The sequence below is a fragment of the Hydra vulgaris genome, chromosome 15 (assembly GCF_038396675.1).
Source record: "Hydra vulgaris chromosome 15, alternate assembly HydraT2T_AEP".
Classification (NCBI taxonomy): Eukaryota; Metazoa; Cnidaria; class Hydrozoa; order Anthoathecata; family Hydridae; genus Hydra; species Hydra vulgaris.
The window spans coordinates 47,516,416-47,541,613 of NC_088934.1; the positions used below are offsets into that span (position 1 = coordinate 47,516,416).

The 25,198-nt window shown below is 27.1% G+C and overlaps 1 protein-coding gene across 3 annotated transcripts; it reads left to right on the plus strand.

Moving 5' to 3' along the window:
* Window positions 1-5,058: 5,058 nt before the first annotated feature.
* LOC105844508 (galanin receptor 2b) lies at window positions 5,059-25,198 on the plus strand. 3 transcript variants are annotated; one of them, XR_010643976.1, is made up of 3 exons: window positions 5,059-5,147; window positions 7,089-7,265; window positions 24,795-25,198. XR_010643976.1 is itself a non-coding variant. In XM_065818966.1 (2 exons), the coding sequence occupies exons 1-2, from the start codon at window positions 5,142-5,144 to the stop codon at window positions 17,664-17,666; spliced, it is 990 nt and encodes a 329-aa protein (XP_065675038.1). In that variant the 5' UTR covers window positions 5,059-5,141; the 3' UTR covers window positions 17,667-17,830. The 3 variants fall into 3 exon arrangements, 1 of the variants encoding a protein (XP_065675038.1); XR_010643975.1 differs by lacking the exon at window positions 24,795-25,198 and adding an exon at window positions 16,683-16,816; XM_065818966.1 differs by lacking the exons at window positions 7,089-7,265; window positions 24,795-25,198 and adding an exon at window positions 16,683-17,830.

Here is a 25,198-nt window from a genome sequence, read left to right on the forward strand (position 1 = left end):
GCTACAAAGATATCTTTTTTTTTTAATATTTTAAAAATGCTAAAAATTAAAGTAGAAAGTTAACTACAAAAAAATAGAAAAAACTGAATTGATTAAACAAAAAATATAGAGTTTTGGACTCCCTAACTTTAATGTCTGTAAATTCGTACAACCTTTTTAACTTTTTCTCTTCCTAAACGATTCCTAATTTCAATCGAAATAATACCAAAGGATGAGAAAAATCTTTCAATGGATCCAGTACAAGCTGGACAAGCTTGCAACTGCCTTAAAAATCTTGCAACATTTGCAGGTAATTCGGATGATTTAGGTTCCTTCATTTCTATAATTCTCCACCAATTCGTTGCAGATTTTGAACATTTTACACTGTCGTTGTAAAATTATGCTGTGAAACAATTAGCGTCTTTTAGTTTAAAAGGCATAAATTCAGACTTTATTTAACCATTCCTCAGCTTCTTCTTCTTGATTTCCAAAATTCTTCTTAAGTAAATAAATAAGTTATAAGAGTAGTAAACTTAAATAAAAAATTTTACACCTGTTTTTATTTGTTCCTCGTTAGGATCTGTTAAAATGGCTATAAAATGACATGGAACAATTGCTTTTTCAAACCTCTTACAAATGTCATCTTTGTACAAATCCAATTTTTCATTATGTATGAGGTTTCACCAAATCTCAACTGCCTCAGACAAGGTTGAATTGTCTGCCTGCAACTAAGTAAATACAATAGTTTAATTAAAAAATTTGTAAATAAAACTGCCAGTGCCAGAAATAAGAAGTTTTAATATATTTATTATAATTAAATTTGATTTATCCAGTTACAAGCTAATATTATTAACCTTATCTAATTCAACACCAACATTTTTCAGTTGTTCATGTAAATTTATTACTTCTCACTGTGTTGACAGATTGTCAATTAGGCTTACTATCGAAGGATCAATGGACTCCATTTGCCCACCTCTAATGTCGACGTACAGAGAATGAATAGAAATGTAAATCCGTAAGAAATCCAATTGGGAGTTCCATTGAGTATCAATAGGTAGCTGTGGTATCAGTACTTTTTTTTTCAATAACCATTCCTGTAATACACTTGTTTAAAAAATTGAACAAAGAGATATTAAAGGCAATTTCGTTGAAAAAAAGCAAGGATCTCTTTTGCAATCATTATTATTTAGGTCTATATAATTAACACAGTTGTTTTATTTCATTTCATCACAGAATATGATCAAGAAGTTAAAATAAATAGTAATCTAGAATTTAATACATAAGTGTGGTTGGTGATGATTACAAAAATATTTAGGAATTGCTATAACATGCTATACTATAGATTTCAAAGAGAAATCTATAGTATAGCATGGATATTTAATTTAGCCTTTTCAGCTAAATTTAATATCCTTATCCTTATATATATCATTTATTAGTTAATTGAACCTAATTTCAATTTCAAGTTCACTTATACTAGATTATTATAAAAATCTTTTATTACATTTAAATACATTTTTAAAATTATAATTGCAAATAAATATTTGAATTTAGTCGGCTAGTCAGGTATTTGACATAATTCAGTTGGGTAAATTTTTGTTTTGAGAACTTTTTTTTTTTAGAAGCTAGCCGGTACTTTTTAAAGATTCAACCCCTCTCCCTCTCATTTTATTTGTAGAATCACCTCCAATTATAGCTGTTTTATTTGAAGTATATATATATATATATATATATATATATATATATATATATATATATATATATATATATATATATATATATATATATATATATATATATATATATATATATATATATAATAATATTAAATTAGAAAGATCAATGGATGTCCCAATATTATTTTATTGAACTATAAAAGACGTTTTTAAATTTTTATTTATTTTGTTAAAAACTTGTAAAAAAAAGCAAGCTATTAAAAGTACTGTCCCGTTGGCTGTTAAAAAAACAATTAAAACGTTTTTGCAGAACATATCGGGTGCAAAAAATATACTTTTGCTTTGAATACTTTTCAAAAACTTTATCCAATTTCCTACAAAAAAACATCAGTTTTGGGTCTAATTGGGTCAAAAACAGCAGAATATTGCAACCTGAGTGCAATATTCTGCTGTTTTTGATTGGTTTCCAGTGTAAATTGCAGAAACAAGACAGGGGTTACTTCCATTATGGAAACGATGAGCAACTTTTTACTTTTTTTCAACATCTTTACATACAGCAAGGATGCAAGCAACCACTACTAGAGATGGAAGTTATTGGAAGAGAAAAAATAAAGTTTATAGAGCAAGATAACGATTGACAGACAACTTAAAGTATTGCAAATTATATGAATCAGGAAAACAAGACGAAGTGAGAGAATTCCATAGCATATTTAAAACATTTAATTGATCACTTAATAAAGTCACTTTATTTAACTCACTAGCTTTATTTTTTGGCGTGAATGATACTTTGACATGTTGAAGACGTATACTTTAAATATATATTTTAATGTATTTTAAATTTAACTAAAAAGAAAACTTTATTTAAAAATATCTTTATATTAGTAAAAAAATGCAATTTGGTTATTGATTAAACTATTGCATAAAATAATATGCCTGTAAAAATAAAAAATAGCTTTAAATAACTATAAAGTAATTAAACTTTGTTACTGCTGGAAAGCGGCATCTGCTTTTTAAAAAATCTGGTCCGTCTGATCAGTCAGTCTGACCCGATCTGACCCGTCTACCGTCCAATTAGTTTTCTTCTATCATAAGCAAGGTTTTTGAGTCTTTAATTAACAAACACTTAATCTCTCATCGTGAATCTAATAACAAAGTTTAATTACTTATACCAAACTTTAGCAAAAACCCCCAAAAATGCAATTGGATTGGGTTTTTGCTCAAAACCAGGGTTTTTCTTAATCAAGTAAACAAATTGTTATTTGATTCTTAGATATTGTTTTTTAAATTAATGCAACAATATATTTTGGATAGTGAATTTGCATTAAGGAAGTAATTTAATTTATTAACTTTGGAAGAATAATGCCTTATAGTAAATTTAATATAGAAAAATTTAAATTGCATACGCCGTAGTTATACACGTTCATTAAACTCTCATTAACATGTTTTAACAACTTTTTCATTTTGTATTTTAAATGAAAAGGTTGTATCCATTAGGGGCTGCAAAACGGAAAGAAAAAAAAAACAAAAAGCAGAAGTCGCTGTAGCAAAATGTACAGCCGTGACGCAGTGGTCGCGCACTTGCCTCAGACACAAAGGTTCAAACCCCACCTCTGGGCAATTTTTGCAACACCGGTTCGAAAGGAGGCGTGAACTTCCTATTCACCGTTCATCCGCGGTGCTCTTTGATACAATCATACCTACGCAAATAAAAAATAGCATTGATGCTATAAATAAAAATTCGTTAAATAAAGCAGTATGTAAACACGTGTATCAGAAAGATATATAAATGAATTCATTTTTGTTTCGTCAACTTAATCTCCAACTGATTGTGGTATTTTTCCTCAAACAATAAATTGTTCTAATTTAATAGAAGCTATTCTGCAGCATGGACCATGTAAGTTAGTAAGACCATTTGAGAAAGGAAAAGTTGGGCGATTTAGCGAATAATTTTTCTCGTTTTACTCTTCTGGAAACTTGAAAGTTGCTCCCAATTGGATTTGCTTTACTTTTATCTCCTAATATATTTCACTCTTACTTCACCGAAATTATTCATAAATACACCACAAAGTTTTCAACTTATAATTTTGTTGTTCCAAGATTTTATTTAAAACTCAGTTCATTTCAAATTCAATACCGTGGGCCATTTATATGAAAAAGTTTTTTGAAAAATATAATTAAGAATAAAACTCTTCTAAACTTCTCCCCAGAACAATTCAAAAGAGAATCTAAACGATTTCTATCAGAAAATAACTTTGATCTTAAAATTTTTTTTTTTAATTAGTACCTAAAATAATTAAACAGAAAAAATTCATCATTACTCACTTATTTTTATTTTTATTTGTTTCTTATTTTCTTCTTATAAAAATGAAAAATTAATTGCTAAAAGAAAAAATATATATCTTATTTTACGATTTACCGTCAAACGGGGTGACTTTGATAGGTTTTTGAGCATTTTTGCAAATAAATTCTATCGTATAATTTTTTTTTTTAGATTTCACATTTTCGATTTAACATTATACCTTTCCTTTATAGGATTCTATTAAATATAATTTTTTTTCAATCTTAATTCTTCGTTGGGGGTGACTTGGAAAGTTTATTATTTCTTAAAAGCTTATTAATTTAGCCATCTTCACAAGTGCCATTAATACTTTTTTTGGAGTTTTACTAAATTACAACACAATTTACAAATATTTTTTTAAGATTTTACCGGTAAAATTATAAATTTATACAACAAGATCGGTTATCGAATATATCCACAAAATGGACAAAAAAAACAAACAATTTGGTGTTAATAGTAAACATAGCAATATAATATATTAATAGCATCATTAAAGTAATTGTAATTATAATAATAACAGACAACTCCAGTTCTTGTTTAAAGAATGAATTTGGCTTTAAATAAATGTTGTAAGCTTTTTGTATGTACTACGTTTACTATATAAATATATTGTGTCGATAAAAAAAATTGCTATCGTTATTTATTACAGTGTCCCAGGCGTCTGTTTAGCATAACAATACGCTCAGTAAACTACAGCTATATTGAAAAATCTTCGTCTTTATTTGATATTTATCAGTACAGGACTCTTATACTTATTAGAAATTTTAATTGTTGTATACTTTGTCAAAACTTAATATTGAGGCTCTGCGTAAAGATTACAATGATGTATTGTGATCTTCATCTTTTTTGGAGCTAATGTCTGTTCAATTCTTAACATTTAATAAAAATGATTTTAAAAAAATGGGTAAATTTTTATACAAAAACGGTGCCGACAAGTTAAAATTTTTTTTTTGTTCCACGGTCATATTACTTTTTCTTTCTTTTTATTTTATAATTTTCTTGATTTTAACTTCATAAAAAGCGAGAAAAAATCATTAAAAATTTTTTGGCTTTCCTCCCCCTCTCCCCCGTCTTTTCATTCCCACCTTCATAGTAGTGACTGTATAACGCTCTTGTAAATAGTAATAAATTTTTGAAATCAGAAGAATATAATGCAGGTAAAAGATAATCTTGATTGCTTATATGAGAATAAAAAATCAACATATCTGTTAAAAATCTTATTGTATTAGCGCAAAAATATATATAATTTAAATGATGCTGAGCCAGCGTATAAAAATCCTCTTGGTAAAATGCTAATGGATCCAGGTAATATTACCTGGATCTATGAAAAGAGTTCCAATTAATGACATTAAAAAACATGTAGCCTTGTTATTCTTTATTGTTTCTTTTTTTTATTTTTATTTATGAAATTGATTAAAAGTTTAAATTTAAAAGTTGTATCATTAAATTGTATCAATTGTATCAAAATTTGTATCATTAAATTGTATCATTGTATCATTGTATCATTGTAAATTGTATCAATTGTATCATTAAATTGTATCAATTGTATCAAAAAGTTGTATCAATAAAAGTTGTATATTTGTAAAAAATAGACAGAACAAACCAAAAAAAAAAATAGTACAACTTTATCATTAAAAATGAATGTTGAAAGGAAATGTGTTGTAAGACTAAAAGAAAAAAAGCATTGAAATTAAATTGAAAACAAGATTATAAATGTTGTTGAAATGCTTAAATTAGTTCTTCAGCATGTATTGAAAATAAAATGTGATCATGTCTTTAGACAAACCCATTTTAAAGTTTACATTCACAGAAAGAAGTTATCATTTATGGTTAATATTAGAATAAAATAGTTGTAAATATCGCATATATTCAAAAGTCATTAATGCCTATACAATAATTTTTTTGTAAACAGCAACAACAATAAAAATAGTAGTAGTGGTGGTAGTAGTAGTAGTAGTAGTAGTAGTAGTAGTAGTAGTAGTAGTAGTAGTAGTAGTAGTAGTAGTAGTAGTAGTAGTAGTAGTAGTAGTAGTAGTAGTAGTAGTAGTAGACAAAATAAAAAAAAGTATGTTGTATATGCATGACTTTCAGGGGCAGATCCAGCATATTTTAGCGTTTGAGACAACATAAACATAAGCTTTTATATGTTTATGTTTATGTCAAGCCAGGATGATCTGCAAAATATTGTAACGGTTAGAGTCTAGGAACAAAAAAGCTTGAAAATTTGCAACTTCTTTGCCCCAAGAATGAGTGCAGCAAATTAAAAAAATATTTTTTTACTATTCTTAACTAAATAAATACTCATTGATGAATTTTAAATTTCGTGCAGTAATGTTTTAGTTGTCAAAAATTATGACCATCTAAAGTTTGAACTTCTCTCAATCTGAGGGGTTTTTTTTAAAAAAAATTTCCTAATTTAAGAGATTATTTTATGAAATTTAAAGACTTGATTATTATATATTTATATTATTAAGATATTATTGAATATTAATTTAGTTAAGAGTAGTAAAAAAAAATATTTTATCAACTCTCTCACATTTTATCACAAATTTTACTTTCTCACATTTTTGGGCAGGGGCATCACAAATTTTATGGTTTTTTATTCCCAAGCTCCAATTGTAGCAAGTTTTTGCAAAGCTTTCTTTAAATTGTTATTAAAATAAAATATAAAGCAAGCTTTATATTTTATTTTGATATTAATTTTACTATTCTTTACCACATCGCTCTTTATGTCTTTATATCATATATATATATATATATATATATATATATATATATATATATATATATATATATATATATATATATATATATATATATATATATACAGTTACAATTAAAAGTTTGGAACATTGTATTAAATACAATTAAAAACATTATTTTTGTTAAGTTATTCATTCACTGTATCAAAATATGATATTAATCATGATAAGTAAATGTTCGCATCAATTGGTATGTCCTTGAGCTTTTGAACAATTAGCTAAATAGTTATGAATAAGCCATTAAATTAGGAGTTAATAAGCTTTCTTAATTATTTAGGAAACCTAAGTTCAATCTATACTTACATAAACTTTTGTAGTTTAAACTTTCTCTCGTAGATCATCTGAAAATTAGTATCTCAGTTTCTGGACTTTTCAAGATGGTTACAACAACTTTTAATAAGTTGAGCTTGGGTGAATTATCAAGTCGATAGTCAATGACCTCAATCCCATTTTGCATCCAACTGTTGAAAAGCTTGGCCCAGTGACAGAGTGCTTCATTATACTAATTCTAAGGTAATCTATTATATATACAAGGCTATCTATTGTTGTTTTAAGATACATAAATCTTAAGCCACCACTTTGATTGAAGGTGATGGAATCCCATTTGATTTTAGAGCAATATTTTACAGGTAGCAGCAAATGTTTGGGCTTGTATTGTTGTCAAGGCAGGTGTCTGTCAGGTGTGACTAATGTTTGTAAAAACAACGAAATTGTTAAATTAATATTTTGCTGTTAAATACGACATCCTCCCAATTTCTTTTAGGCAGAAGGCCATGCAGTTTCATATTATTTTGAGAAAGACAAAGTTTTTTTGCTGGAGCATTTCTTTTTAAATGAAATTGTTTGCACAAACCTCTTCAAATTGTCATTACACTTGGTGCGAACCAGTGTGTGCCTATAGATGAAACATTAGAATCATGGACAAATGGATAGGCTTTTGCATAATAATAAATGCTATTATCTGCCATTTAAGTAATCACCTTTGGTCTTCCAGTTTGGGTTTTATTTTTAAAATCACTAGTTTCATAATATTGCTTCAATGTTTTTATGATGCAGCTTTGTGTTACATTAAAGCATGCAGCAATAGCAGTCAGTCTCAGTCCTTGGTCATGCAGGAAAGCAATCTGAGCATTTTTTCTCTTTTGTTATTTCATTAGTTATTTCCATTAACTATAATTTAATTTTTTGCTAAAATAACAGCAAACTATGCCTTAAACAAATTAAGTGGCTTAAAATATAAATTACCTATGTATTTAATTGATCAAAGTTTTGAATGTAAGAAATAGTTTTTCAACAAATTTTTTAAATTTTCCACAATTTTTAAAAATGTTCCAAACTTTTGATCATGATATATAATATATGTTTGTATAAATATTATATATATATATATATATATATATATATATATATATATATATATATATATATATATATATATATATATATATATATATATATAATATATATATATATATAATATATATATATATATATATATATATATATATATATATATATATATATATATATATATATATATATATATATATATATATATATATATATATATATATATATATATATATACTAGGGTGGTGCTAAAAACAACTTTTTTTGAAAATGTCAGCTGACAACCCCTAAATGTGTTTTATATAATAAAATAATACTGGATTTAAAAATTTTTTGAATAAAAAATATTTTTACGGGTGCCACAAGGCCCTTATACATCTAACAGGTCCCTAATAATATTAAAAAAAAAGTTTTTCAAAAGTATGTCATGTTGGGTCTCAAATGAAGCAAAATCATATACAAATTTCAATAATAATATTCATTTTATAAAAAAACATAGATAAAAAAAATTATAATCAAAAAATCTTGTTAAATTCCCTATTTTTTTTCATTTTGTTTCTTAAATACTTTTTGCTTATAACTACAAAATATTTTCAAAAAAAGCATTCTAGTTTTTCAATTTTAGTTTGCTCACAAGTTAAACTTTTCATTGTTTTTGTTACGTGTGTGACATCAAAAAAAGGATATTTTCTGCATTGTAATATATATGTATAAATATTTTTTCAAAGTTGAAATTTTTTGTTTAACTTATATTAAAATAGTTAAGAAAATGCTTTTATATAATTATAACAATATTACTTATTTAATTATTTTTATAAATGGAAAATAATATACTGACATTAAAAATTAAAAAGTTTCAAATTTTAATAACTGAAGAAATTAGTATCCATGTTTTTCCATTCGCTATACAAAAACTTCTAAATGTATTTTAAAATGTAAATTTACTTCGTTTACTGTAAAATTATGCAAAAAAAAATTGTTGAAAAAGTGTGTTTAAAAAATTAGCTCTCTGGTTTTACTAATTTGAGAATCGCTCATATACAAACATACAGTCTCTGGCCACAATATTGTGATCACCTCAGTTTTTCCACATATTTTGTTTGCAAAGTTATTTTAAAGTAATTTTAAGGTGAGTATATTATTATTACTTATTCATTATTGACATCTATCAAATAAAATAGAAAAGAAAATTTCTTTATTATCATGACCAATGTGAAGTTAGGTGTGTTCTAAGTCAGCGATGTGAATTTTTGTCAATTAAAAAAAAAAAAACGTGGTTGATTTGTCACATTTCGCAGTTTTTTCTAAATGAAAAGTGTTTTATTATTTTTAATGCATTTTATAAGGTTACTATAAATAGCAAGAATTAATATATAGTACCATTTTATTAACATTTTTAGTGTAATAGGTATAATTGAAAATTTCAATAAAAAATAAACATGGGTACTGGTAAGGACATAAGCCCAATCAAAATTTCAGAAGTAAAAGGATTTTTACAACATTCAGAGCATTCTCAACGATAAATTGCTAAAATGTGTAAAGTTTCGCTACCATTTGTCAATAAAATCAAACACAAAATGGAATGCGGCATCACTTTTTTTCCAAAAAGGAAAGGACGGAGTGGGTCAAAATGTAAAACCACTCCCAGGACAGACAGAATTATAAGAGATATTTGTCTGGAAAATAGAAAAAAATCATCCCTCTTGCGGTCAAAACTTGATCAAGAGTCTGGAATACAAGTTTCGGAGCGCATAGTGAGGAGACGGCTGGCTGAAGTTGGTTTAAAATCAAACAAACCAGCTAAAAAGCCAAGGCTAACTCCAGCAATGATAAAAAAGAGATTGCAGTTGGAAAAAAATCATAAGTATATGACTGTTGTAGATTGAGAACATGTAAGTTTATCAATTTTGAATGAAAATTGATAAACTTACATGTCCACTATGATCATTTTTTCAGGTGTGCTTTTCAGACGAATCAACTTTTGAGATCTTGTTGGACCTTTGCCACCTTTGTCACAAAGCCACCTTTGTCCGAAGAAGTCCAAATGAAAAATATCACCCAGATTGCATTGTACAAACTGTTAAACATCGAACTAAAGTTATGGTGTGGTCAGTTATCAGTCGTAAAGGCACAAGAAGACTTTATATTGTCAATGGGATGATGAACCAAATACAATATCAAGAGGTTATGGAGAGCCAACTTATCCCCCAAATACAAGAATGATTTCCAAACAGCAATACATTTACGTTTATGCATTAAAGTGCTCCATTCCATAAAGCTAAAAGGATCACAAACTTTCTTAAAAGAAAAAATATCACTGTTTTAAATTGGCCAGGGAACTCTTCTGACCTGAATCCGATTGAGAATTTGTGAAACATTCTCAAGAAGGAAATCTCTTCCAAGGTTTCAACAAACAAAAGGGATTTGATTGAAAAATTAATCATTGGCACCACAATGAAAAAGTCATTCCTTTGAAAAGAGGAATGACAAAATATTAATATTTTTTTATGACTTGCAATCAAAAAGAGTAATTGTTTGTTAACATGTGTGTATATTGATTTTGAAATATTATTTTATTATTAAGGAAACATGTTTTATCAATAAAATATAACTAATATTGCAATTGTACTTTTGGTATACTTTTTACAAACCCTTGAAGTTAAAAATAACACAAAAATTGTAGGTGATCACAATATTGTGGCCAGGGACTATATATACATACATATATATATATATATATATATATATATATATATATATATATATATATATATATATATATATATATATATATATATATATATATATATATATATATATATATATATATATATATATATGACGAAATTGGGAATTTGTCAAAATATTTTCCAATCCCCTCCCTGAGATTAAAATGTATTCCGGGAATGCGTGGGATCCTGGTTTTATATTCTTACTTCTTCTACTCCACTGCAGCGCTACATACATTGATTGGACAGCGCCAAAAATAGAATGAAATAATAATAAATGTAATAAGAAATGAAAAAAAAATTATATTTTAAGATAGTAGTATAATCTTTATTCACATGTGTGGGTGCAATAGGTGTATCCTTTACATGTGATGGTGGTTACAGGCTGTAGTTTATAGTGAGAAAATAGAAATCTGTTCTATGTTTATGTTAACTAAAAAACTATAAGGTGGTTTGATTTTTTTATTTGCATAATATGTATTTATGTATGTATGTATGTATGTATGTATGTATGTATGTATGTATGTATGTATGTATGTATGTATGTATGTATGTATTAGGGCATCCCATACTTTTCAACATTTATTAAAAATGACCGGCCCTTAGGATTTTTTTGCCATTAGGTACATACATTAGGAAAAGACAAAAAAATTTTTACCAGAATAAATGCGTCATTTGCAAAAACAGACCTTAATCTCTATATTTCTAATTTATTATATTAGAGATACTTAAAATATATATAAGATAAAAATATATGCTAAACTAAAATGAGGTCTTGTTTGCTGTTAAAACGAGGAATTATTGCTCTATTTTCTGCTCTTGCACGAATATATTCATCTCGCCTCTCAAAACCAAACGCTGTTTCAGAAGCTGCAGTTACCTTAAAAAAAACATATTTTAAGAAGATTTTTTGAAAGTTTCTATTAATTAACATATTATTAATTATAAGGAAAAGCCGTTTACCTCTTTAACTGCCCTCTCAACTCCTTGTGTGTAACAGGGAAATATGGAACCACCATAGGACAATCCACAATCATTTCTAGCTTGCTTATGTTCATTTGACAGGTTAAGATGGGTTCATAAGCCACTTCTCATGTTATAAGCTCAGTTAATATGGTTGCATCCAAGTTTAAATACGGAAACTTGTATGTTCTGGTAGCTAGGTTTCCCATTTCTAAATTTGTTCTAATTTCCAGAATTTTATTAACAGCAAATTTTCTTTCAATTTTATTTTCGCTGCAGAGTAATGTTTGCAATAAAATTTCGGAATGAGAATTCCATGCAGAAGATCTCACATACTTTTCATTAATCATTTGTCCATTTTCATCTTGAAGTTTTATTAGGGTGAGTTGGTTCAAGATGTGTCATAGCCCTTCTATCCAACTGTGCTTCACTTTAATTTGGAACCACATAGGGAAATAAACTGGTACAAGAAACTGAAAAATTAATTCTAGATTTTTTAGGTTGTCCCCCTCTAACCCGTGCTTGCCTACCCACAATAAAAACAAGGAAGAACCTGTATTGAGCCACCTTGAATGGACTAAAGTACCTGGTTTTTAATTAGCCAAATCTTTGGTAAGAGTTCCATTAATTACTGTCTGGCATATTTTATAGGCATATTTCTGATCTGAAGATAACTCTTTTACTATTTCTTCACAATGTTCAATTAGGCCAGGATCTATAGATATTGGCTTAAAACTGTAATTTCTTTCCATTTCAGTAATCTTTGTAAGCAACTTCCCAGTGGGTTCAGAAAATCCTGTCTTTGAGGTTGTCTTACCATCAAGCTCTTCTATTAAATGTCGAATACAAAGTTCATTTGTGTGAAGAGAACATATTAGCCATCCTAATTTTCTTTCTAATCTAGTTTCTAAACAATGGATAACACCTCCAATATGACCTGCATTTGTCGCGGTGCTATCACAACCAATGAATTTTGAGCTATTTTTTACCCCATGCAAATTACACCACTGAAATATTTTATTTGCAATATGTTCGGCAGGTTTGATTTCTGATTTTTTAGGTATTTCTTCTTTGGTTAAATGATGAAGATATTTATCATATTTGTCAGTCAAAGTATAGTGATCTTCCTTTTGAATTGAATGATAAAATTTTTTAGTTTCATCATTAAATGTCAATACATTTGTTTTGTCACTCCTTCCAACAAAAAGAATGCAAGAAATATCTTCACACTCAAATCTATTTTCTCCACTATTCTGACACTCTGACATAACTTTATTTTTGGCTCTATGCACTTTTTTTTTGTGTCTGTTTTTGTATGTTTTTGTATGTTTTTGTCCAATAACAAATAAACAGCTGATTCCGGAACAATTTTAGCCTCCACCAAATCTTTTAAAAACCCAGAAGCAATAGCAGCAGCAGCAGTGTTTGAAACTTCATACCTAGTTGCAGCAATAGCTGTATTTTGTATCTTCATATAATTTCTCTTTAATTTAAAATCCTCGCTTTTATCTAGTACATGAGAATTTTCTGTGTTATAAGAACACTCTAACTCACTGTTTGACCACTCTACTTCGTCATTAAAGTTTTCCAAAAACTCATCATATGTTTTTTTCAAGTAGCAAATATTTATTACCTCCTTTTATTTGAACTTTTTCAGATCATGTTCTTTTTTACTGCTTCGCTCAATTGCTTTTCGCTTCCTTTCAACCTCTTTATAGTCTTGTGATCCTATCACAACTTGAGCTTTGTCTCCCTCTTAGTTTCTCTGTGATTGAATAAATTCTAACTCTATCAAGGGAATCTTTGCTGATTTTTCACATTTACAGCTAATATGAACTTTTCGTTCACATCTCAGACAACTTAATTCATTACAGTAAAGAATTGCACATTTACATTTAGTTAAATCAAACAGCTGTGACATAGAATCCATTATGTTGTCAATTTTTTCCTTTTTGAATAATCGTTTTCTGCAAATATCCTGAACATCACAATAACTTTTTTTGATCTTTCTGTCAATGGACTTATCTGTAAATATTACTGGAGATGAAAAATCTGAATTTGCTTTTTTCCATTGATTAACAACTTCCAACACTAAAACCTCAGAATAACTTCCATCATAATCACTTATTATAGATGTATCACAACCTGCGTGGGATAATTTTATAATTTTTTTTTAAAGTAATCTATTTGAAGTACTTGGTACTTAACGGTGCTTTTAATAAAATGAACAATAGTTAAACTACACTTTTTCAAATGCTCAGAAGATAATAAAAATAGAGTATCTAAAGACTTTTTCGAATTCTGATTTGTAAAATTTATAAAAATTAAATATATCGTCTGAAAATATATGGACTCTATGAATTCTTTTAAAGTCAGATTTAGGATCAATGCCTAATTGAAGCGCATAATATATTGTGCTAAATTATCCATGACCAGGTTGTCAACATAAATACTGTGAAGAATCTCAGTTCAACTGGTTAGCGACATAAGGACATCAACTATGTTAAGGTATTTATGTTAATTTTCGTGTTGTACATAATAATTTTTATAAAATACAAAGATACTAAGAACTCAAATGTTAGCATTTTTTTTTAAAATAATCCAAAAGCTTGAATTCTACACCTTTTCAAGATCAAATTGAGAACTTGAAAGTTGTAATTATGAAAAGTAAGATCTAATTGAGAAATACAACATGTAGTTTAGAAGTCGCAATATGTAATTAAGAAACACAACATGTAATTAAGAAATTTTTAAATGTAATTGAGAAACCCAACTGTAAATAAGAAATTGCAATGTGTAATTTGAAAAACAAAAGTTATAATTAAGAAATCGTAATATATAAATAAGAATACATTATTTGTAATTGCGAATTCACAATGTAAGCTTAAAGGTCATTATAAAAAATCTTCTTGTACATGCATTTTAATAAGTTAATGATATCAAGTTTAGTATTTGCATGCACCAACAATACAGTAATACAATACTGGAATTGAATTATCGTTGTGTTATTTGTCAATACACTATGAACAGAAAGTCTGTTCTGTTTAAATTGATTCCGTGCAAGCATTTATTTCACTAAATTTGTTTACATCTACTTCTGGAACAACCAGAACCACCTTGTCCAATTTCAAACATGAAATACATACAACTGAATAAGTTGAAAGAAAACATGTTTTATCTTCATCGAATGATAGAAGCAGAGTTATTGAATGTGCGAGCGAAGTGACGATTGGGTGACTCTGGCGCAAACTTTAGGTGTTAAATATAAGATAGCATACAATTGGGTATTCCAAATTTCGTTGGAAAATGTGTAGTTAACACCAAAACCATAAATACCTTTTATTACTTCTTTTTTTTTTGATAATATATTATTATTTGTTCAAAACCAACCCATATATACCTTTACCAAATTAGGACCCAACCTAAAATTTACCTTGTAATTTTAGGTTGGGTCAAAAAGGCAACAAAATTAAAAATACAAAGAACTTCTTTCCGACAATCTATATTATAAACTTTCGTAATTACAACTTTTATCTTCTCAATTACATCTTACGATTTTTTATTTACAACTTTCATGTTCTAAATTACATCTTACGTTTCTTAATTACATTTTCCATGTTCTATATTACATCTTCCGTTTCTTAAATACAACTTTCAAGTTCTCAATCACATCTTGAAAAGGTGTAGTATTTTTATCTAAATATCGGCCAGTTGACGTTTCTACAACGGTATTTTTAATTGATACAAATTAAACTCATACAGAATTTATTAATTAGGCTCGAGCTTGTCATCTTATTTCAGATAAATTACAGAGGTATTAGATTATAAAGAATTTATAATCAATGGCAAATTTTTTTGTAAACGTCTATATCTCTTTGTACACAGAACACAGAAAATAAATCTAATCTAACTAGAATACTGGCATCGTCGCGGTGTTCAAGGAATATATTATTCCTATGGGCCTAGCATGATATAAATGGAATTAAGCAATTAAGAATATCAAATTTTTGTTGTTTACCATTTACTTTGCCAGACATAATACTATATGTTTAATATCATATATACATGCATAAAATTTGTTTTCTTTTATAATCATAGTTAAATATGCTATTACACTCACGACACGACAATTTTGTTCTCTTTCTTTTTTGTTTCTATTTACATGCATTGTAACCTCTAACAAAATAAATCTGCACTTTAATAAAATTGTTCTGAAAACAGATGAAAGAGCAGTATAAACCAATTAATAGAACCTGTAAAAAACAATGTAGCCACATCTATATCTGATTTTACTTCAAACCGGATTTAAATGCATTTCAATCATCTTTTCTTACCGCTCTTGTTATCAATTTCTGCACAATTTTACTTACTAAAGTGCCTATAGAATGTTGTGTTTTTAACCATTTTTTATTTTTGATTACGAAAACTTAAGTCTAAAAATAATGTATAAAATGTAATTTCTAAAATGGAATTCATTTTGAGCTGCCGACTAAGGAAACTCAATTTTTTTTTGCCAACTAGTAATTAGTGTTCGGGGGGTCCAAACACTGAATACTAGTGTTTGGTATTTAGTGTTATGGGCCAAACCATACCCCCAACCCCACGCACCGCACCCTCCCTCCTTTTTCCGGCCCTTTATGTATATTTGTATGTATGTATGTGTATATGTATGTTTGTATATATGTATGTATGTATATTAATTTGTGAGCTCAATCATACCAATTATATATAAATATTTAATTTAATCAAAGTATAACTAAGAATACTTTGTACAAAGAAGGCCATATTAAAATAGACATAATGCGTCATTAAAGAAAAGTTATAAAATATTGAAAACATTGTTTTATATTTACAATATAACTATTGCTAGATAGTGAATTTTTACTAGAATGTTGACACTCATATCTTTCCACTTCGGTATTGGGAGATCTTTTGGTATGGATCTATAACTTTGTTTGGAATAGTCGGCAATGGCGTGGTGATGCTGGTCATGATTCTGAATAAAAAAATCAAGTTTACTGTATTTAATTTTACAATATTTTTTTTGGCGATAACAGATTTTATAGCATCTTTTATTGCATTACCAAATTACATTTTATCGACTAAAGTGTTTAACCATCCCAAAGGGTTTAAAGGAGACTTACTCTGCAAATTGTTTACTGGATATTTTTGGCCGTTCTTGTTTTTAGACGTGTCAGTGTTTTGTCTCGTTTATTTAGCGATCGAAAGACGAAAAGCAATTGTAGATCCTTTTGGTTGTCGAGATGATAAACTAAACATAAAAAATCTATCAATATTTTTTTTTATAGTCATTTTAGCTTTTGCGCTCGAATTTGCCACAATTAACGGAATGGCTTACGACGCGGTAAACAATACGGTCGGAAGTTTTTGTAAGTTCAATTATTCCTCGTTGCAGTCAGTTTATGTTTATTTATTTGTGTTTATGCTTGAAACAGTAATACCAGCTGTTATTATGTTATTGTGTTATCATCAAACAATTTCATCAATAAAAAGAAGTAACGTTTTTTTGACAGCCAACAATGCATGTGATAATCAGCGAAGAAGTTTAAACAAAACATCGTTAATCTTGGGAAGTCGGTTAAAATCAGTGCAAACATTAAAAATAGTAAACATAGCATTTTTTGTGTGTGTGGTGCCGAATAATTTATTTTACTTTCTGTATCATTTAGGTGTGAACTTACATTGGAACTCTGTAATTTATCAAATCGCTGTGTTAATTCGTTTTTCTAATGCTTGTATTAATCCTTTTATATATAGTTTTAAAAGCAAACAGTTCAAAAAAAACTTTTGGTTTGTATATAATACTCATCTGAGACGGAAATCGAATTATGGATTAGTAGTCCAAACGTAATATTCTGCCATTTTTTATTTTTTATACTTTTTTAATGCTACTACAAGCTACTTTACTACGAGTTTTTTTATAGTTGAAAGATTATACTTTATATATTGAAGATTATTAAATTTTATCAATTATCAGAGACTAATAGTATTGAAAATAAAATAAAATATTAATAATATTACTCTGTTTTTGGATAGTGAAATAATGAAATTCTCTGTTAAAAAATTTTTTTAAAAATTTTATTTTAAAACAAATATAAAACGTTTTAAAGCTCGAAAATTGTTGGATAATAATAATCAAAATAATTGACTTTTTAAGTATATAGTCATGTTATATATATATATATATATATATATATATATATATATATATATATATATATATATATATATATATATATATATATATATATATATATATACACTGTGTGACAAAAGTTATCGTACGCTAAGAAAAAAAAATAATATTCAATATAGACACAATTTTTCTGCTATATTTAATGAAAATTATTTATAATTTTTTTTTTAATAGTATTTATTTTGTTAATTTATGTATTTTTCGGAATTTATATTGAAATAACATTAAAATTAGGCTCAAAATTTGAAAAAAGTACATTGATGATGACAAAAGTTATCGTACACTTGGCGTACACTAATATTTATTTAACTCCAAACCGTTATGTCCACCATTTTTCATACATTTTTGAAAATAAAGTAAACTATAAACACTTTAAGATTATTTTCAATTGTTTTAAATGAATTTTTTGGTTAAAAAAAAGTAAAATGAGCTCGAAACGGGTTAAGACCACTGTAGAAATTCGTAAGCTAATAATTAAGCATTGGAATAAAGGAAAATCGTTAAATTGTATTGCAAAAATTGTTGATTCTAAAAAATCCACAGTTTCTTCAATTATTAACAAGTTCAAAAAAACAGGAAAATCAGCTGATTTGTCACGAAGTGGTCGTCCAAAAAAACTGAATAAGCGTGCTGAACGAAGCTTAGCTTCCACAATCAAGAAAAATCGTTTTGTAAGTGCCAAAACTTTAGCTTGCAAAATAGAAAACGATTTGGGGGTTAAAATTAGTCCAAAAACAGTCATTCGAAGTCTTAAAAGACAAGGAATAGTGAGTCGCGTTCCAAGAAAGGTTCCTTGTATTAGTGATAAAAATTGTAAGCTTCGATTAAACTATGCTAAAACGTACATTGATATGCCAGACTCATTCTGGAATAAAGTCTTATGGACAGATGAGTCTAAATTTAATGTAAAAAGATCTGATTGTAGAATTCGTGTATGGCGTTCATCAAAAAATTGCTTAGAAAATGGAACTACAGTCCGAACATTTAAACACGGAAATGGATCAGTAATGGTTTGGGGATGTATGTCGGCAGCAGGTGTTGGAAAGTTAGTATTTATTGAAGGAAATATGGATAAACATTACTATAAACGTATTATTAAAGAAAATGTTGAACAATCAGCACGTAATCTTGGTATTGGTGATGACTTCGTTTTTCTTCAAGATAACGATCCCAAACATAAGGCCAAAGATGTGATGGAATTTATGGAAAAAAAAGGTTGGGACATACAAAATCATCCACCTCAAAGCCCTGATTTGAATGTAATAGAACATTTATGGGATGAAATCAATAGACGAATAGATAGAACAGGTGTAAACACCATTGAACAATTAAAATTCCAAATTGTAAAGACGTGGGAATCAATCGATCCGTCTATTACAAAAAAACTCGTTGAATCGATGCCAAGACGTCTTGCTGCTGTTGTAAAAGCTAAAAGACAAAATACACGATACTAAAATATAAGTTTAGTTCCCATAATATTTATCAAAGTGTACTATTTTGAAAGCGTACGATAACTTTTGTCACCTTCTTTTTGTTACTTTTCTTGCTTTTTCATCAAGATATTAAAATAAAATTTTTTTCTTGTTCTGTTTTTCAATTTTTGTTTAAATAATTATAAATCAAATAGTTTTTATTCAGTTTTTAACTTGTTCCTTGCATTTCTTTTATTCTAAATTAAGAGTTAGTAATTTTTTTAAAGTGTACGATAACTTTTGTCACACAGTGTATATATATATATATATATATATATATATATATATATATATATATATATATATATATATATATATATATATATATATATATATATATATATATATATATATATATATATTCATATATATGTATATATATATATATATTAAAGGGGGGGTTCAAAATTAACTTTTTTTGGATTTTGTGTATTTCAGCCACTTTTTTTAATACATTTTTTATGCTGATTTCGAATTACTAATTCCTTTTATTTTTTGATTATAAATACTTAGTCTTCAACTTCCAATAAAAGTAGTTATTTTGACAAAACAATCAATTGTTAAATTAAATGAAATCATTATTATTATCAAATAGAATCCTTGGTAAATATTTTTCTTTTTGTTTTATCAATAGTGTGCAGTTATAAATTAGAGTGACTCTTAAAACAATATTTTCAAAAAAACCGTGCTCCTACCCCTCTTATTTGTTCTATATCATACTAAAACACTAGGTTTAAAATTTTAAAATGAGCAAAATTATATAAAAAATTCAAAAATTAAAATCATTTTTCATAAAAATAATTTTTTCAGACAAATGCATAAAAACTATTGTTTTTAAGCTGAAAATAAAAAAAGTTATTATTTTCAAGTTTTGAAAAAATAATTTTTTTAAACATGTTTTTTACGTAAATTGATTATTCTTTTTGAAGTTTTTATATAATATCGCTTCTTTTGAGTACCAGGTTGACATACTTGAGAAGAACTTTCATTTTCAAAATATTAGGGGCCCGTTAAGTGTTTAAGGGTCTGGAGCTACCTCTAAAAATAATCTTTTGCTCAAAAAAATTTTAAATCTAGTGTTTTAGTATTATATAGAATAAAGTAGAGGGGTAGGAGCAGGGTTTTTTCAAAATGTTGTTTTAAGAGTTACCCTATTATAAATGCAACAAAAAAATTAGACATACATGAAATTACTCCATATAAGGAACAATTTGTAACAACTACTTGTAAAAGTGCGAAATAACCTCTTTGCAACCGTGATGCAGTGATTTGAGTTCTTTCTCAGAATCAAGAGGTCTGAGGTTCAATGTTGGCTCTGACCAGATAAGTGATATTGATAAGGAAGGATGTATAAAGTTCCTAGTTAAATTGCACTTCCATAGTGCTTTGTGATAAGACGCCTAATTCTTCTTGGAGCACCTTAATAACTAAAAAAATGTCATCGTAGGTGATTGTGGATTGTTGTTAGAACTTTCCAAGTTAAGTAGAAACTTTAAGTTATTTGCTTATTCTTCTGTAGACATAAGACAGCGTTTTTTTGTATTTTTATCAATAATAATGATTTCAAATAAAGTGGATCTTTGCTGCAATGAATTACTATTTTTTTACTATTACTAAAGTAAACATTCTATTCATCAATCGTTTTTTGACATTTTAAAATATCTTTCTGTTTTTCAATAGATTTATTTACATCTGATTCGCAAGTAAATGGGCTGCCTCATTATTTTGAACAAGCTATAATTTAATATCTCAAGGACGCTTAATGTAAAGCTTACAGTTCATTTTTTGCTAACCCGCTCTTTCTCAGTTGTTTCTGTCACTAGTTCCAAATGTATTTTATATTATTATATTTTTTAACAATGAGACACATTTCCCGAAATATTTCCAACTTACCTTATTCTTGATTTCATAATTGTTTGAATATTTAAGTATACTGCCGCGAGAAATTTTTGTAATCGACGGTATTTCCGAAGCCGATTGCAACCAGAGCCACGCTTACGCTTCAATACTATTTATAATTGCTTTTTAAATAGCAAAAACCTGATTTAAAATGTAAAACATCATTTATTAATTTATTGTATTTTTTTCCAAACCCTCGACACTTTTTTATTTTTTGTTCAAGAAATATAGCTAAATTTTGCTAAACTATTTGCAAAAATGATACAATCATCCAAGTTTTTGGATGCGTTATACGAACTGCTTCTACAACTACTGAGTAGTCAATCTTACTTAATGAAAATTTCAGAAATATAGTTTACTATTGACTTTATTAAAGACAGGTACAAAAACAGCCCTGAGTAAAGGCAATTTTGTATGAAAAAATTTGTCTATTACTGAGAGATTTCTTAAGTAGTTTATTAATCTTGATTTATTTGTTTACTAGTTTATGATTTACTTATTAGTTAGTTACTTCTAGTTGCAATATTTTTAATTTTTATCAGTATGAGTTCGTCCATAAATTACGTCACGCTCTAAGCGGGGAGGGGGTTAGTGATTTTGTGAATACTCATATAAAACTTGCTATTAAAGTGTTAGGATTTTTTGACGAGGAAGGAAGGGGGTCGAAAATTGCGTGATGTTATTTATGGACGACCCCGATCTAAATTCGGTTTACAAAATTAATAGCAAAGTATTTTCTAGCGAAGTAAATCAAAATAAATTTTTACACAAGAAAATACCTATTTTTGTTTAAATGTAACTTTTTAATTCAAAGTTATCCAATTCAAGTTTAAACAGCATTAATTTTAACATAAGGTCGCGCAGCTTTACACGCTTAGGACATGCTGCAAAGATTTCTTCTTTTTTTAATTTTTCAATATTTTAAAAATGCTAAAAATTAAAGTAGAAGGTCAACTACAAAAAAATAGCAAAAACTGAACTGTCTAGTGAAATTTACTAAAAAAAATTAATTACGAATACTTGGTTAAACAAAAAGTATAGAATTTTGCACCCTCTATTTTTAAATGTCTGTAATTTCGTACAAGCATTTTAACTTTTTCTCTTCCTAAACGATCTAATTTTGCTCGAAAGAATGCAAAAGGATGAGAAAAATTATTCAATGGATCCAGTACTAGCTGGACAAGCGTGCAACTGCCGTAAAAATCTTGCAACATTTGCATGTAATTTGCAAGACTTAGGTTCCTTCATTTCTATAATTCTCCACCAATTTGTTGCAGATGTTGAACTTTTTACACTACCGTTGTAAAAATATGCTGTGAAACAATTAGCATCTTTTAGTTTAAAAGCATAGTAGCCAGGCATTAATTCAGGATAGACTTTATTTAATCATTCCTCAGCTTCTTTTTGACTTCTATCCAAAATTCAAATGAGTAAAGTTGTAAAAGTAGTAAACTTAAACAAAAAAGTTTTACATCTGCTTTTATATGTTCATCATTCGGATCTGTTAAAATGGCCATAAAATGACGTGGAGCGATTGCTTTTTCAAACCTCTTTCAAATATCATCTTTGTACAAATCCAATTTCTCATCATGCATGCGGTTTCACCAAATCTCAACTGCCTAAGACAAGGTTGAACTATCTGCCTGCATTTTAGTAAATACAATAAATTAATTAATAATTTTGGAAATAAAACTGCCAGTGCCAGAAATAAGAAGTTTTATTATATTTATGATAACTAAATTATATATATCTAGTTACCAGCTAATATTATTAACTTTATCTAATTCAACACCAACACTTTTCAGTTATAGATGTAAATTTATTGCTTCTCACTGTGTTGCCACATTGTCAATTAGGCTTCCTATCGTCAATTAGGCTTCCTATCGATATATAATATATAATCAATAAGGAATGAATGGAAATGTAAGTCTGTAAGAAATCCAATTGGGAGTTCCATTGAGTATCAATAGATAGCTGTGGCAACATTTTTTCCAATAACCATTCCTATAATACATTTGTTTAAAAAATTTAACAAAGAAATATTAAAAACAATTTCGTTAAAAAAAGATGTGTATATATATATATATATATATATATATATATATATATATATATATATATATATATATATATATATATATATATACATACATATATATATATATATATATATATATATATATATATATATATATATATATATATATATATATATATATATATATATATATATATATATATATATATATGTATATATATATATATATATATATATATATATATATATATATATATATATATATATATATATATATATATATATATATATATATATATATATATATATATATATATATATATAGGGGCGGATCTAGGGTACGTCTAGTACGTCTGTAGACGTACCCAAAAATAAAATTGTATGAAAAAAAAAAATTAATATAATACTTTAATAGTGCGTATGAAAAATTTTTTTACTTAACCGTCAAGTAAATTAGATATAACTTTTATTATCGGATTTAAGTTAACTAATAAAAAAAAATGATTGCTTCTCGTTTATAGTGGTTTTTCAAGTTTATATAAAAATATATTTAATATAAGTAATAAATAAATAATATTTTATTAGAAGGATCAATATTACTTTATTGAACTATAAAAGTGTTTTTAAATTTTTATTTGTTTTGTTAAAAAAACAAGATATTAATTTCTTTACTTATAACAATTTTTGGATGTCCCCAAAGTAATACACGCTAAGTAAAATCTTGGTCAATGCCCTTTGTTTTACTGTAATCAGGAGGTAAAGTAAGTTTTAATAATTAATACATGACAAAATACACCAATGGACGTCACCAAAATTTTTTTATAATGATTTTTATTTATCTTTAAGTATTTGCTTTTATTTTTAAAAAAACACTTTCGGATGTCCATCGACTCTTGCAACGTGAAACACATACGGTTTATTATGATATTAAAAATGCTGATTAATGTAAGATGATAAAAGTGTTTGTCTAAAATGTCACCTAATCATAAAGTCGAAAGACATCATGCTACAAATAATGGAAACAAAATTAATCTCTTTTAGAGGTATATTACAGAAAATATATAATTTCTTTTAAAGTATTTATTTTTCTTAAATAACAAATGTTTGCAACATTTCCGTGTTAAACCTGGTTATAAAATTCTTTAAGATCAACTAAAATATTATTTAAAAAAATGCTTCTTACATATCTAAGACATCAAATCATTAGGTAATAAAGTGTTTTGGAAAAGCTTTTACTGACACAATAAAATATTTTTTAATTTTAAAATTTTAAAATTTTTTATTTTTGCTGATGAAGCCTGTGACAGTTAAAGTAAAGAACAACTATTATTTGAGTGATTTGTTCATTCAAAGTTTAATAAGAGAATTTATCAGTTTTTTAGATCGCACAGACGGTGATATTACTTAATTTGATGACATTGGCATTGATATGATGGTGCTGGAGCAATTGGTGGTCACACTAAAGGTTTTTCCTCTTTTATCTTAAATGAAAAAGCTGCATAAGCTTATTGCAACAGCCATAGACTTAATTTAGCTATTTGTGTCTCAAGTGCAATATGAAAAGTATATTTTGGCACACATTAATGAGGTATCATACTTTTTGAACTTTTATCTACCATGCAACAAACGTTAAAGAAGCATATTGAGAGTACTGTTCTGTTGGCTGTCAAAAAAACAATTAAAACGCTTTTGCAGAACATGTCAAAAAATATACTTTTGTTTTGGATACTTTTCAAAAACGTTTATGCGATTTCCTACAAAGATAAAGCAGTTTTGGG